General features: G+C 43.2%; 1 protein-coding gene across 2 annotated transcripts in view; it reads left to right on the top strand.

Annotated features, from left to right (window-relative positions):
• The window catches only part of Mcoln2 (mucolipin 2), a 61,601-nt gene extending 46,722 nt beyond the window's left edge, over window positions 1-14,879 (top strand). For both annotated transcript variants that reach the window (XM_008826242.3, XM_029560307.1), the window contains exons 10-14: window positions 316-417; window positions 526-648; window positions 9,275-9,481; window positions 10,752-10,873; window positions 14,082-14,879. In XM_008826242.3, coding sequence (XP_008824464.2) covers window positions 316-417; window positions 526-648; window positions 9,275-9,481; window positions 10,752-10,873; window positions 14,082-14,118 — 591 coding nt within the window. In that variant the 3' untranslated portion in view covers window positions 14,119-14,879. The remainder of the gene's footprint in view (window positions 1-315; window positions 418-525; window positions 649-9,274; window positions 9,482-10,751; window positions 10,874-14,081) is intronic.
• The last annotated feature ends 1,912 nt before the right edge of the window (window positions 14,880-16,791 follow it).

Here is a 16,791-nt window from a genome sequence, read left to right as displayed (position 1 = left end):
CTTCCCCCTCCTTTTCCTTCCCCCTTCCTCTCTCTCCCCTTCCCTTCCTCTTGTTCTTCCTCCCTTTCCTCTTCCTCCTCCTCCTCTTCATTATTTTCTTCATTGGTTTGTTTTGAGGTCAAGTCTCACTCTAGTTCAGGCTGGCCTTGAACTCATAGTAATTCTCCTGCCTCGGCTTCCCAAGTGCTGGGATTACAGACATGATCCACCATGTAGCACCTGTACAGGGCAGTCTGTTCTCAACCATTTAAAGTGCAGTAAATGAGCCAAGTGGACTGGCAGGGGACTTACCTACATTTTCTTTTCCCTCCTTAGAACCTCACAAATTACGATCTGTGCAGCATTTTGCTCGGGACATCTACGCTCTTTGTCTGGGTTGGAGTCATCAGATACTTGGGTTATTTTCAAACATACAATGTAAGCACAGAGACATACCATTGCAATGGACACTCGTTTCTTTGTGTTCTACAAACTTTTCTTTCCCATCTCCCCCATCCCATTAACCCGTTTAAATTTCTTTTTCAGGTGCTCATTTTAACGATGCAGGCCTCGCTGCCCAAGGTTCTCCGGTTCTGTGCGTGCGCTGGCATGATCTATCTGGGTTACACCTTCTGCGGCTGGATTGTCTTAGGACCCTATCACGAGAAGGTATGCAGTGCTGTTCTTCCTGCTGGACCACCCTTGATGGTGGGTCTGCAGCACTTTCCTCCTGCTCACTTTCCTCCAGGGAGCGCCCTAGATGTCAGTAACCAGAGACCTTTCTCTCCATTTTCTTTGTCGTCTTTTCAGGATTTGGAAACGACTTTAGGTTATCGAATCAGGACCGACAAGAGACTGAAAAACTCCTAGTATAGTAGTCTGGGCTTCACGTAAGAGCTCGCACGTTTACCTAGCTGATTAATAAATGAGAAATGTTTGGTCATGAGATCACTGTTAGCAAAAACAGAGTAAGGGAATTATTACAGAATCTTTCTAATTGGATGTATTAGGAATTACATTTATATTGGTTGAGGAGAATGGAAGAGTCAAGGCTCTGCCCAGAGTGACCATTTCATTTCTCATTGAAATGAAGACATGTCTGTGCTAGATAGCTTTAGTATCAACTTGACATACCTGGATAGAGGGAGCCTCAATTGGTGAATTGCCTCCATTGGACTGACCTGTGGTCATGTCTGTGAGGCATTTTCTTGATTGTTGAGTGATGTGGGAGGGGGAGGGCCCAGCCCACTGTGGATGCTGCCACCTTGGGCAGATGGTCCTGTGTTGAGTGAGAAAGCAGGTTGAGCATGGGCCAGGAAAGCAAGTCAGTAAGCAGCGTTCCTCCATGGCTTGTCCCCCAGCTCCTGCCTCCAGGTTCCTGCCTTGAGTTTCTACCTAGGGTTCCTTTAATGATGAACTGTGACCTGGGAGATATAAGCCAAATAAACCCTTTCTTCTCCAACTTGGTATTGGTCAGAGTGTTTTGTCACAGCAGTAGAGTAGCTAACTAGAACACATGTCCTTACAGGTGACTTAGATCACAGCATCAGGTCTGAGTCTTATTAAAGATCAGAATCTGAGTTTCAAACTATTTTTCAGGCAACATCATAACCCCAGGATTGCCAATGTCATGCAAAGACATCCTAAAATGATAACATAGGATGGTATAATCCTAGCTAGGTTGTTTTCAAGCTGCAGAAGTAAAAGTAGTTATTGTGCCTTAGTTTTTCTTCCATAGGCCTGTGACTGTTGGAATGTCGGAAGCAACAGTGGTAAGAGTTCCACCTGCTGCTGCATGTTAGACATTGTGCTGAACATGCCTCTGTTCTCTCTCATGTCACCCCCCACCCCCACACTGGTATCATACCCCAGGTGTCCAGCAGGGAGGAAAGAGGCAAAGGATTCATTCTGAGTTTATTTAACAGCTCAACCCTAAGCATTCACCTTGATAACTACATTAACAAATACGTGTTAAAATTGGGTTTGTAAGCTGTTTAGAAAGAGTAAGAAATGCTATCTCTTTTGTCCTACCAGAATAAAACCCAATATCCTGGTATTCCAAGGCTTACCTCTCTATCACGTTTTTAATGTATCCAAAAAGAATGACTATTTTTCTTCCTTGAAAAAGAGTGTAATTAACAAAGGCACAACCTCCAGTTTAATAGTAAATTTTGATAATCTTATTGATTTTCCTGTTCATGTGACTTTTTTGAAGGTTCCCCGTGAGTAAAAAGTTCTTTGATATGTTAGCGCTAATCTGGAGAGCCACTGTCTCCTGTGCGTTTTCCCTTCTTGCCTGATCTTACACATCGAGAACTGCTCCACCTTTTGTCACTAGAGGGCAGTGTTACACTGTGTGGAATAAATACTGTGTGGAATAAATACTGATTTTACTCAACCCATTGGCCCCAAGACCTCAGGAAAAGTGGTTCCGTCTCCTCTCCCTATCATTCTGGAAGGTGCTCAGTTAATATTGTTTGAATTTCACCAATGGCTGCCATTCTCTGATTTTTTGTTCAGCCTGGTGCCCAAGTTCTTTGCTATGCTGACCCTCCTGTTGGCTTTCTGTGATGAAGTGCCTGACAGGAAAACATTATTTTAGCTCATGATTTCAGGGATTTCATTCAGGGTCACTTGGCCCTGTTGCCTTAGAAACTGTTACAAGGCAGCACATCTTGGCAGGAACTTAACAAAGGCTGCCTGTTTACCAAAAAGGAGTAAAAGAGACAGGAAGGGACTGGGCTTCCAGTAACTCCTTCAAGAGCAGACCCCAGAAGGCCTCCCTAGGGACTTCCTCCCGCTAGGCATTACGTCTTTAAGATACTCAGTTGTGACACAGGTGGAGACCAAGCCTTCAACACCTGAAACTTTGGGGACATCCTGAGAACCGTACTATAGTACCTCCCTTCACTTCCCTGTGAGAAAATATTATCCTTTACAGAAAATAAGCACCTTAATATACCAAGTCATTTTCTAGGTTACCTAGATGGCAAACTGCGATGTCAGCGTGCAAACCCCTGCGTGCCCGAGCTCCGTACTCAGGCTTTGGCCAACACCTCATAGGGCTTTTATTGCTGTTGTTTAAAACAGACCATTGCAAAAGAGCATTTAGTTTGACCCAAGAAGCAGGTTGATACTTCTGGCTCAACCATGAGCCCAAAGCCACCGAATTGGTTGCATTCCCTAGATATGCATCAAGATCACCTGGTGGAAAATGAAGTCACTTGCTTTGTGAGCCTGAATGCATTCCCATATGTTCATCTTTGTCCTTCCAAAGGATGTAGATGAAGTTGGGATGCTCTGGGCCAGCACTATCGAACAGGAAATGTGAGTCACAAATGCGCCTATGTGCGTACTTCAAAATATTCTAATAGCCACATTAAAAATAAGGAAGAAACAGATGAAGTTTGATTTTATATATTTTATAAACCTAGTATAGCCCCAATACTACACTGGCATGTAAACAATGTAAAATACCTCAATGTCTTTACTTTTTGGTACTGAGTATTTGAAGTCTGATGTCTCTTGTAACCTCACACATAATTCAATTTGTTTTTGAGATAGGACTGCATGTAGCCCAAACTGGCCTCAAACTTTGCTATATAGTAGAGGATGACCTGGAAATTCTGATCTTCTGGTCTTCATCTTCTGAGTCCTTGGATTACAGACATAGTATAATGTGGTGCTATACCTAGTATATGTGGTGCTATAGTTCTAACCCAGGGTTGCATGCATACTAAGCTAGCACTCTGCCAACTGAGTGACTTCCCCACACTTGCACATTTTGGTTTGGACAGACTTCATGTCCGTCACATGCTCAACAGTCACGTGTGGTGGGTAGCTTTCATTTTGAAGATCACCCGTAGGTGTGTCTCTCACTTAATATATCCCCCTGGGTAGTAGGAGGGTGAGAGAGGCACGTCTAGGGTCGCCAGGTAGGTCTGTTTATGACACCCTTCTCCCATCTCTAGCCAGGATGATAGGTTGGAGGAATACAGAGTTGAGTTTATCCAGTAAATGCACAGCTGAGTAGAGTGAAGGAGTTTCAGTCTGGTTCTGGAATTTTATGCTTTTCTGCCCCATATTGCTGTTACTTTGAATTTGAAGTCAGAAAAATTTACTGCTCCCTGCAGCACCTCCTTCAAATAAATGCAAATTGTCAGAAAGTCCAGGTTGTGCCAGAAACCATTGAGTCAGAGGTCCTTCTGTGTTCACTAAACCCTAGAAAAGCTGGTTGTTACTGCCAAATTTTTTCTAGTATTTTTAGAACCACAGCAACCTTGACTGTGAAAGCTATTCATTATTTAAAACAAACAAGCCAACAAAACTCTAAACAGAAGGTGTCAAGAAAATTCTAATTCAATACAACTGCTTGGTAGTCAAAGCAGCAAGCACTTTAGCCCCCTGTTTGCCTGTTACACATCTAATTTCTGTGGTTCTGCTCAAGGAACAGAAAGTGTCACATTGATGCTCGTTTCCAGCACTAATGGACTTTGGCACCATCTCCTTGAAGACGTCTGGGCACAGAGGGCTGAGGACTGCTAATCTTCCAAACCTCATCTTGAATTATTAAACACTTCCCTAATATGGTTTTTATGCTTCCCATTTCCAGAGGACTTCTTATTTTACTGTTATGCACGAATAATAGATTTACCTTGTCCTATTTTACAAATAAGAACAAAGCATTGAAAAATTGTTGCACTTTGCTGATGCCATGGGTATGATTCAGAAATTTCCAAGACTTCTGACTTTTTTTAATGAACACTTTGGTTTGCTTATTTAAAATAGGCATAAGCCAGCTAAAATATTTTACCTACATGTTGCATGAGATTTTTGCTACGTATTCTTGATGAATACTTTACATTAGTTTCTAACATAAAACATTGCAAGTTATGTCTGTATTCAAATGAAAGCCCTTTTCGACTAGCTCACAAAATTAACATTTGTGAAATAAATGTTTGGTTTCTTGCTGTAGCCCCATAGAACCTACAGGAACTTTTTATGGAAATACCCATTTAGTGTTTATTAAATGTCTCTGTGCATGAAACTCTGTCAAGATTGAGATCTTGGAAGGCAGAGGTAGTGGCTTATACTTCGTATTTCCAGTGTTTGACCTGCAGCATAGAATGTGGCAGGAACTTAGCAAGTTTACTAAAAGGAGACAGTGGTACTTGCTTTCCAGAGTGTGACGAGCAATTTTCATTATCAATTTGCTTTGATTTAGAATCACCTAAGAGACAAACCCCTAGGCATATCTGTTTGGGCATTTCCAGAGGTCTAACCAAGGAGGGAAGACTTGCTCTGAGGGTGGGCAGCACCATCTTGTGGGTTGGGACCCCAGAATAAATAAAAAGGGGCAAAAAGGCACCGTAAGAGTGCCAGCAGTTTCTCTTCTCTGCTTCTTGGTCCACTGAGATGTGAGTCAGCAGCTGAGACATAGTCCTGCTGTCCCAGAGCTCCCCACTGCCACACCTTCCCAGCATCCCCTCAGACCGTGATCCAAATAAACCCTCCCTCCTCATCAGGTATTTGGTCACAGTGACAAGAAAAGCAACTAGAGGTTTACAATTCTCAAGGCAATGCCCTGTCAATGAATCCTTCCAATTGCCAGGGGTCTGTTTTAAGCTTACTTTTTTAGAATCTGGTCATTGAAACAGATTCTGGTTTATAGCCAATTTTATGGTAGAAAAATGACATGGTATTCATTAGGTATTTAATTTACTAGGTCTCTGTTTTAACTTGATGGTGGGTTAAAATAATTCTTATGTGTACACAGGAGGGAGAGTTATAATGATTATGAATAACATTAATGTTGAGACAGACATTGTGTCTATATAGGAAACTAAGAAATGAATCTGTTAGGTTCTGGCCAATGAGATATTTGCAGTTCTAAAGCAGGAACACACAGTTAAGGGTCTCAAAACTGAAGAAAGAAATTGACCAGATTGTAAAGGTAATTATGAGAACCATGATGTTGTCTGAGCTTTAACTGACATCCAGAGAAGCCAATGTTGGCCTCATTGTCTTGGGGATGGGGCGAAGATGGGAAATGAACTGGGACTCACCTGTCTTACTATCACATAATCAAGTGTTCTGTGCAACTGGCTGCTTCCTGCAGGTGTCTAAGGAGAGCAACTCTAGTCCAGGTCGTCAGAGTTGTTGACTTCTCAAAGGTGTGAGAGTGATCCTTGCTTGGGGTGTGCTCGTGTGCTCTCTTAACCTGCCCACACGTTCTACTGTGCCCATTCTAACCACAGGAAGAAGCTTAAGACCCACTGTTTGCTATGCAACCGAAGTGTACAGCAGTGTGTTGAGCAATTAGAACCATTCACAGATTGTTCTGTAGTTCTTGCTGAGAAGAGGCTGGAGCTGCCAGGGCACTCCGTCTTGAGGTAGACTTTGAATTAGCCCTTGAATGTTGACTTTGTGGGACACTGAATATCAGGAAGAATATACAAGGTGAAGAGACTAAATTCCACCAGGACAAGATAGAGAAACGGGACCTGGTGCCATGGGACGAGATAACATTAAATGTTAGTATTGACTAGGAGAAGCCATAAGGGTCATACAGAGGACATATTGCAAACTTCTGAGCTTACATTTTCACCTTTCACGGCCATAAGCAAGAGAAATGACTTGAAAGTCATCTTTATGAAATGTCGGTTTCTTTGCACTTTGAACTAGAGGACAAAGAGGCTAGAGAAATTTTCCTGGAAGTTTCTGTAGTAATCCAATGTTAACACTGAGGTTAGAGTAGACTAGGAAGGCTGGCTCAGAGAAGCATGTTGCAGAGCATACAGGCTTTAGAGGACTGAAGGGTGGGGAAGGCTAGCCAAGTCAGCACGTAGTTTTATGTACTTGGCTATTTTGATGCAAATGCTTCTTTCAGTAGGAGATTGGAATCAACTGTAGAAATAAGTGAAATTGGAAGGAAAGCTTATTTTCCCAGGTAGGATGCTGAGAGATTTACTTCTTTACCTGTGGAGTGACAATGTAAAGGTGTCTAGATGTTTATCAAAGCTTTGAGTGTCCCCAAGGGTATGCGTAGTTAGCAAACAGAGACCCTGAACCCTAAGGCCAGAATTAGATTCATAACTTTATAGTAGCTTGTTTGATCTGTTTCTGAAAACTGTACTGTCTTTTACATCATTTTACTCCACAGGGTTTCATAGTCATCTAGTATTTAATCCACTGGCTCCAGACACATATATTAAGGGAATACCATTGGTTTTTAATGGAGATGGCAGTATTTTGTTTGTTCCTCCGAGGTAGGATGCTGACAATGAGATTCCAGTGGCACCCTGTCAGCTTTGGATCAGCTCCCGAGTCCCAGGTGTATACCTTCAGCAGAATCACCTAGTGTCCACATTCCCACTTGGCGTCAGATCCACCTTGTGTAAAACTGGGTCCATTAATAGCCTACATTACTTACTTTCCTGATTACTGTGACAAAATGCCAGACAGAAGGAAGGAACTAAAGGAGGGAAGGATTTATTTTGGCTTAAGTTTGAAGATAAAGCCCATCATGGCAGCAGGATTGTGAGGTAACTGGTCACACTACATCTGCAGTCAGGAAGGGGGAGGGGGAGAGACAGAGACAGAGAGACAGAGAGAGACACACAGAGAGAGACTGAGAGACTATATCATGCCATCTACATTTAGGGTAGGTCCCATCTCAGTTTAACCAGTTTAGAAACTCCCTAAAAGGCATACCTGGTAGTTTGTCTCCTAGGTGATTCTAGATCAATTTGACAGTCTAGATTAGCCATCACTCAGCCCTTTCCCTTACCCCACCACCAGATACACTTTCTCCAGAATTTGTTTTCTAGCCAGGGTTCTCCTTTCTCACGTGAACTCCTAATGTTGCCTCGGACTTGTACCCAGTCCTGGGTTACTCCAATTCCTTTTTTTTACTTATTTTTATTTTATGTGCATGAGCATATTGCCTGCATGTATGCAAGTGTACCTGTGCCATGCAATACACATGGCGGTCAGAAGAGGGCGTTGGATCCCCTGGAACTGGAGTCACAGATGGTTGTTAGTGGCTATGTGGGCGCCGAGAATGGAACATGGATTATCTGCAAGAGCAGCCAGTGCTCTTAACTGCTGAGCCATCTCTCCAGCCCTGGGCTACTCCCAATCTAAGCTGTCTTCCACACACTGTTAGGTTTTTGATAAACATGGACCAGATCACATCACATCACTCCCATGGCTGGATTGTCTTTCAATCAAGTCTAATTGTGGGCTAGAATAAGCCTGAAGTATGTAGAAGTCCCAGGGAGGCCCTGTACAGCGGGGCTTGATGTCCCTTGTCAGCACTGCTCCTGTGACTCAGCACTGCACTTGGCCACAACCACTGAGTACACCCCTCCTCTTTTCCTCTGAGAACTAGTTCTGAGGATCACTTGTCTTGTATGGCCCACCCCAGCATTTCCATGGGGCCTCACTACCTGCCTGTATGGGTGGGAGTCCTTTGAAAGTGTGCGTCGTGATTATTCCTTCTCTTTGACAGTCTTTAGTTTTAATTTGCTAAAGTTATCTGGATGTATGGTTGGAAAGGCTATGGTCCAACCATTTAGAATACCCTTTGGTCATACATTAAGCACCAGCCTCTTCAGCATGGTGGTGCCCATTTGTAATCCTAGCACTTGGGAGGGTGGCACCAAGGCATCGTGAGTTAACCTAAGCTATGTAGTATCACTCTGTCTAGGGAATAAAAAGGACTAGGGATGTGGCTCAGTGGTAGAACACTTGCCCAGCAGCCTGTACTGTCCACCCACCCCCAACTTATTTTTCTTTCTTTTTGAGACAGGGTGTCCATGTAATCCCAACTGGCCTGGACCTCACTATGTAGATCAGGCTGGCCTTGATCTCATAGAGATCTGCCAGGTGTGTGCCACCACGCCTGCTCCCCTGACCCCAATTTATCATTTTGGACCCCCCAAATAGAAATAAACAGCATAGAAATGCTAGGTACCTTATTCTTTATAGTAGCAAACATAGCTTGCCCAGTGCCAGGAAAATCATTAAATTTGACATTTCTAAGGAATGGCCTAATTGGTATCAAGTGCTCTTCTGTGTGAACAGTACATGAAGATGATTTTGTCGAGAGGAACAGAAAGTACACAGGAAAAAGCTGAAAGAAATATCAAGATAGTACTTCAGAGTATAGGAGAGGGGTTCAGATATTTTCCTGTTCTTTCTCCTGTCTTAGGACAAATAGGTAACTTCTAGTCATGACAGAAATAAACTGACACAGCTCTAGCTCAGAAGCTCTTGTCTGTTTCCCCTGCAGTTTGAAAATCTGAACATAGTATCCGAGTGCCTGTTTTCTCTGGTCAACGGTGATGACATGTTTGCAACCTTTGCTCAGATCCAGCAGAAGAGCGTCTTGGTGTGGCTGTTTAGTCGCCTCTACCTCTATTCCTTCATCAGCCTCTTCATATACATGGTCCTCAGCCTTTTTATTGCTCTTATCACAGATTCTTATGACACCATTAAAGTAAGTAATGATCAATATTTGCTGCCCAAAGCACTGCAGATACCGTAAAGAGCGGAATTTAAGAGAATACTGTAGTTTTACTTAAATATGATTTTATTTAGACTTTCAGGTTTTCAAAGAAAATAAGGCTATTTTTGATGCTGATGACTGATTGGAAATATGCACTTGAGACATTCAAGGTGGTTTGGGTTAGAGGTATGCTGGGAAACAGAAAGCAAGCAGGAAAGTCTGGGCTCAGCATGATGAGCCACCAACTAGACTGCTGCTCTGGGCAATGACTGATGGACCTGCAAAGTGGCTACCGGGTCCTCGGTTTGAGGTGGTAATCTTGAGGACTGGGAGGTGGTTGCCACCCTGACATCTGGCCAGATGATACTTGCATACCTTATGCTGGATGATATGAACATGGAATGATACAGATTTCCTTTAAGGGATGAAAGGGAAAAGCCATGCTTTCTCAAGGCACTCAGGTACATCCCATACCCTTTCTGACTGGGCCTGTTTAAATGATTTGTAGCTCTAAGGAGGCTCCCTTAGGAACTGGTACTCTCACAGCAGATGGCTGTGATGGGAAAACTACTTCACGGACAGTGTCTGAGCTACATGAGTGCCATGTTGGAGCTCTTGGGTGCTGCCTTCTACCTAATGCTTCCCAGGCAAACTCAGAAGTCAGTTCAGTGGTCAGTGGTATGGATTAGAATCAGATGTGTGCATGATGGTTGGCCCTTGCAGTGGGGTATATGTCAGAGAGAGAATTGCAGGCTTCAGACACGGAGGTTCATGTCTTTGATATGGTAGTGTCCCTGTGTGGGGGCAGACATCAGTGTTGAGGTGGGTGACCTTACTGAACACAAAAAGGTCCTGGGGTTTTTTGTGTCTGCTGGGGAAAATCTACCTTCTGTTCTACTCTGTGGTTAACTTTCCATATCAAGAGAAGAAGTGGATTATTTCCCTGTGAGATTCTAGGTGGGCGATGTGTGGAGTGGAGTGGACGGTCTTTGCTGGTCTCATTGTTTCCTCCTTTTCAACATACCTCTCCTCTGCTCTCCCCTGGCTTGTTTTCCGGAATTTTCCTTCCATTGTTCTCAGTTTCCATAGTGCCCCTGGCTTGCTGTTCTAGAACTGACAGATTGTTTGTCATTGTTCGTAGTACTTCTTGGGTCTGAGCTAGCACTGTGGGAGAGTTTCAGTTCAGCAAAAGAGGGTTTGGTTTGTTGACAAAGTCTCATGCTCCATATAGAAGCTAACAGCATTGTGTGCTTTCCAAAAGAAATACCAGCAGAATGGGTTTCCTGAAACGGACCTGCAGAAATTCCTGAAGGAATGCAGTAGTCAAGATGGACACCAGAAAGAGCCGTCAGCTTTGCTATCCTGTGCCTGCTGTCTGAGGAGGTCAGTATTGTGTTTAATCTCCAGGCTCCTGACAGCTACTCAGTAGGCCAGAAGGTCATCCCTAAGGTTAACACTGCACTTTGAAACCAGCTTGGGGTGGGAAATAGTTCATCTTTTTTCCTTTGCTCCCATAAAAACTCATTTTAGAAATGAATTGTTTCTTGTAAAACAATTTTCTACACAGCAATGGCTGTGTAGAAAGCTCCATGATGTGATTGAAACACAGAGATCATATGAGAGCCTTCTAAGGAAGATGAATTATGACCCTGAAGTCAAGAAGATGAAATCTTAAGGGACCAAAGGATGAGATCAGAGTTCGTGCTTTGGAGGTGGACCTTCCAGGAATCTCAAAGATGTTTTCCCTTTTCACGGGATGTGGTACAAATCTCCTCGAACAGAACAGGAGACTGCCATTGAGAGGAAGTTGTTGGTGTCCTTGTTTGGAAAGACACACCAGTAGCTCTTCATCACTCAGCTGGGCTTTTCTGGCTTTTGGACTCAGGATAATGACCTAGACCAAAATGACCAAAGCATGCTATACAGTGTGTGGGGACTGGAGTGGACGTCAGATGGGGACAATTTTCTTAAAAGTACCCATCTGTGTTTTTATCTGGGGTCAGCGGTGGAAGTTTTCAAAGTATTCCCTATCCATATTTTTTTAGGCGGATTCTCTAAAATGAATTCCTGAAGGAAGGGAGGAGAACATAATTGCTACTCAAAATCGCAAGATGTATTTTTCTGTTAATCAATTCATGCTGCATCTTGGGATTTGCAATATGATTGAGCATATCCAAAGAATGTCTGGTAAATATGAAATGAGATCTTCTGAGAAATTTTCAAAATTGCATTTCATCCTCTCAGAGCCTTAAATTGTTGCTGTGAAAGCCAGGATAAGGGAAATTCATTTGCTTAATTGGCAACTGCCTCCTAAGAGTCAGCGAGGATAAGGGAAAAGTTGCTTTGCTGTTATGTAGTTGTGTTAGCTACTTTGCTGGGGGACTGTGACAAAGCACTTTGGAAAAAGCAACTTAAAGGAGAAAGGATTTGGAGGTGCAGTCCCTCATAGCAGGAGGGTATGGTGGCGGGGTTATGTGGCAGCTGGTCCCAGTGATTCCACAGTCAGGAAGCGGAAAGGGACAGTGCCCTGCTGGCTTCCTCCTTTCCCCATTTTTATTAACTCTGAGACCCCAGCCCATGGAATGGTGCTGCCTATATTCAGGGTGGATCTTCCTTCCTCAGTTAAACCTCCCTGGAAACACTCTCAAAGAAGCATGCAGAGGTGTATATTCTAGGTGATTCTAAGTTCCATCAAATTGACAAGAGTAATCATCACAGTTGATATGGGGGTGGATTTCAATGGAAAATGTAGTTCTGATTTCTGAAAGACGACCAGTGTGTCTGGTAGCATTCTATATAACCATGTTCCATCTTTGAATCTTGTTTTGTTTTGTAAAATCCCCGAGGAATCAGTTAAAAGTATTATTGGTGAGACCTATGGAATAATGAAAGATATAAGGGTGCTAAGGGGTTGTTTAGATGGTGCGTGGTACAAAGGATGCCCATCATGAAGAATAAAAGGGACGTAAGAATCCAACAAGGAAGCCAACCACAGAACTAGGATGAGGAAAGTTCTGACAAAACAGGGTATCAAACACAGAGGCACGAGTGGCGGTTACTGTTTGGCCCAAAGTTGGTCATTGGTGAAGTCAACTTGAATGGTATGCAGTGGGATTCAGATGAAAGCCTCAATGTCAGGGGCTTGGACCCTGCAGGACCTGCTGAATGTGGATTACAGTGAGGCCAGAGAGCAGGTGCCTGCTTGGGTCTGTTGAAAACTATCCCTTGATGTGCTGAAAGGCTAGGGAGGGATGAGTGGACTCAAACCCAGGGAGACAATTGTGCTGAATAGCTTTAGTGTCAATTTGACACACCTGGGTTGAAGGAGCCTCAACTGGAGAATTTCCTCTATTGAACTGGCCTGTGGCCATGTCTATGGGGCATCTTCTTGATTGTTGAGTGATGTGGGAAGGCCCAACCCACTGTGGGTGGTGCCACCCCTGGGCATGTGGGCCTGTGTTGCATAAGAAAGTAGGGCCAGGGGCTCAAGCCAGTAAGCAGTGATCCTCCATGGCCTGTGTTCCAGCTCTTGCCTCCAGGTTCTTGCCCTGAGTTCCTACCTTGGACTCCCTGATGAACTGTGACCCAGGAGATGTAAGATAAATAAACTCTTTCCTCCCCAAGTTGGTAGTGGTCAGAGTGTTTTGTCACAGCAATGGAGAAAAAAACTAGGACAACAATGAACAGTCGTCAGATATTGGAGAAGCAGCTCACTAGGCCACCTGGACGATAATGCTATTGTGAAGATTACTATCAGGTCTCCCTGCCTGGCGATGGATGGACCCAACCATCCCAGCTGTGCCCCCTATAGGGCATGAGAGTGGTCACTCATGTCAACAAAGTAGCCGTTTGAGTTGTGGACAGAACCTCTAGCCTGATCATGAGTACACCTAGGCTTTTGTTTTGGACCCTGCCAGTCCTCAAGTGTGTCCTATGTGACCTGTGACCTCTTCCAAACCACTTGATTCATCCGGTGTTATCAGGCTGAGCCTGGTAGCCTCTGAAACCTCTTCTGGGCCACTGGTGATGTGTTTCTTTGCCAAGAAAGGCTCAGTTAAGCAGATGTGTTATACTTTCTCTTCTGCAGTGGAGGAGCCTGGCCCTTGTAGCACTGTTAAGGCTGTGTTAGAGAAGGTGCAGCCTAAGATGATGGCTGCCTGCAGGGTGTTTCCAGAAGCATCTACCCAACCTCAAATTATGTAAATATCCCCTCTTAATTTTTCTTCCTTTTAAGCATTTTGCTCACATAACCTGTGTGGGCCTATATTCCAGTCTTTTTGTAAAGATTTTTAGGAGTCCGGCTAGGGAATGCAGCTCAATGGTGTGTCCTTGCCCGCATAGGCAAGGCCCTTGCTTTGATACCAGGCACCACTATATATATGAAATAAAAAATTTAAAAGTTAAGCCTGGTGTTGCATGTCCTCTGGGAGGTGGATGCAAGATGATCAGGAATTTAAGGTTATCTTCAGATACAAATTAAGTTTGTGGCCAGCCTGAGCTACGTGAGATCTTGTTTCAAACAAAACAAAAGCAAAACAAAACATTATTAAATCACTGCTCCCTTCTTCCCTCATCTCTCTTTTTGTTACAGGAAAGGAAGTGATGACCACTTGATACTCATTAACTGAAGCTTTTCTGCTAAGGACAATTAAGTTCAGACTCTTTATCCAGTGGTGATGCAAAGACTCCAGAGAGATCAGCAGGTCCCAAAGGACTGTCTTATTGAATTGTAGGTCCAGAAAGAGGAGTGACTGTCAGCTGGCTGACTTGGAAGTTCCAAAGTTACTTTTTATAAACTTGGAGGATGGAGAATGCACCACAACTCACTGCTGGGAATTAGTGTAATGGAGCTGTGAACAAAATTCCCCACTGGTCTGCTGATTTGTGGCATCATACTGTTGCGATGCAAAAATATAAAAATAAAACTTTAGCATGTACAAGCAATATTTAAAGCTAAGTGAAGAGGTGTGCTTATTGTCAGATCAGGCTCATTTTAAAATGTGATCCCTGGGTTTGAAGACATTTGTTGATTCATTCTCAGTACAGAAATATATTTGATTTCAGTACTAAATTACGACTTAAAGTTGGATAACTGTTGAGCCATGCAAAGCTCACACTCAAATATTAATGAGAGACATCTGGAAGAATTCATTTCTTGGCTGATTGTACTGCAAGCTCTCCTCAGCTCGAGTGTTGCGTAGTCTGTATGACCAGCTGGGAGCAGAACATCTGGACGTCTCTCCAGCTGTCCTAACCCTGGACTCTCCACACATGAAGAGTGGCACTAAAGTAACCATGGCCGCGTGATCTCCTCTGTGGTGGGGGTTTATCTTTGTGAAGCAAGGAAACATGGGGCATTTTCCTCAAATAAATTTTTCATCATTCCATATTGAACTATCACTGTGTGTTAAGATGCAGCATCTCTTAACAGCTTACGTAGTGGAAGTTCTTGATCACCACCTTGTCTGCATAAGAGATTTCTTATTTTTGAAAAAGTAGCAAAGGGGAGACAGGAGCTGGTCCACAGAAGGTATTCAATAAACACTTGTTATAAGAGATTACGATCACTTTATGCATAGATTTATGTCGTACTTGAGTGTTCTTGGGGCTCTACTGAGTCTGCCGTATAGAGGAGAATTGGAATTAGCAGGATCTTCATCACCCCGAGCCTCTAATTTTCTTCTGACACTTTCCCTCCTTGCCCTAGTCATCTTCATACGCTCACATCAAATCTAGGCAGAAAAAAATCATGCATCACATTGAATTTGTAAGAGTAAATGACTCATACCTATATGTAGGATACTTGGCTAAAATTGTCATTTTGGTCTTTTATTTTATTTTTTTTTTTATAAAATATCAAAAGTTACTTTTTGTTTGTTTTAAACTAAAGACCATGAGACTGGAGATTCTGGGTTCCTTTGCCAGAGTCCAGAATCAGGTATGTGATTAAGCCACTTGCTTAGTTTGTCTCTGAACAGAATTGCTGCTGTCTTAAGTCTGCAGCTGTGGCTGCCATTTGATTATAAGACTAATGACGGTCTCCCTCTTTCTTAGCTATTTTTTAAAATCGACTTCCTTGTTTCCTTTTGTTTCCCCTCCAGCTGACTAAAACAGTTTCAGGAAGAAAAATCTTTTTCAAGGTTACCCTGCGTCTGTGGAAACATTGTTTTCTCCCTTTTTAGTCATTTTAAACAATTGCCACTTTACTCAGTGTTATTAGTTTGGATGTCATTGAACAACATGGTTTGGTAATTGCCAATAGACACATCTGGGACAACTGTTTTCTCCCTTTTAGACCTCTGCTTGGGGACTTTGCTGTGCATTAGGAGACACAGTCTTCCTGCCCTTCGGTTTCATTTTGGAATTCCCAGCCCTTGTAGAATTTGCCTTTGTGGCTCCCAATGATACAGCCAAAGTCAGGTATGGTATCTTAAACTTGACCTGGAATGACAGAAACAAGCACAGCCTGGTAGCCCTTGAGTTATATTTCCACTCAGCCTGTAGACTTGGGGACGAGTGGCTTTCTCCATTTAAGTGATGGTGATAAATATCAATAGCTAAGGCTGGCATTTAAGTCATATAACTCATGCAAACTCTGGCATCGAGGTGAATGTTTTTCCCTTCCATATTCTGCCATGTTTAGAAGTAGGCTTACACCTTTGTGCAGTGGTGCAGGCAAACCACCATTGCTTCTGCAGCTAGTCTGCTGGGATCTTGGACAGGTCACACCATGTCTCCATTTCCCCATGTGTGAAATGGAGATTATGAAAATTACAGGAGTCAAATTAAAGCTCACAAAATAGGGCATGGCTTTTTAATTGCTTCACTATTGGCTTTTTAAAAATGCTCATCTTGCATGGTCTACAAATGTGCACATCTACTCCTGGCTTAGCCGGGAAGATCCTTATCTTGCTATGTGATTACTGTACACTCCTAGTGGACTTTGTTTTGGTTAGGGCCTTGGGGTGCAAAAGTCCATCTCTAACTCTGGCCTGGAGGCAATGATTAATTTAACTGTAAAAGCTCACATGAGGATGTGGAGGAGTGTTCAGGATGAAGCAGCCTAAATCCCCTACCACTGGTGGCCCAGCTGTGTTAATAAGATGGAATGAGATATACCCACCTGCATAGTCCCAGGTTCCCTCCCAGGAGCTTGTCTATCACTTTAGCCAGACTTGTTAGACAGCAAAACACAGATTGGTTTGGTTTTTAGCCCAAGCTTATATGACCCAGTAGATGTAAATGAGTAGGGGGGTTATTTAGCAAAAGATCAATATTAATTACTTTTTTTTGTGACTGTG

This window comes from Nannospalax galili, unplaced genomic scaffold, assembly GCF_000622305.1.
Source record: "Nannospalax galili isolate Female #2095 unplaced genomic scaffold, S.galili_v1.0 scaffold9, whole genome shotgun sequence".
NCBI classification, from domain to species: domain Eukaryota; kingdom Metazoa; phylum Chordata; class Mammalia; order Rodentia; family Spalacidae; genus Nannospalax; species Nannospalax galili.
Note: the sequence above shows the minus strand (reverse complement) of the source record. Positions and strands in the feature narration are given on the sequence as shown.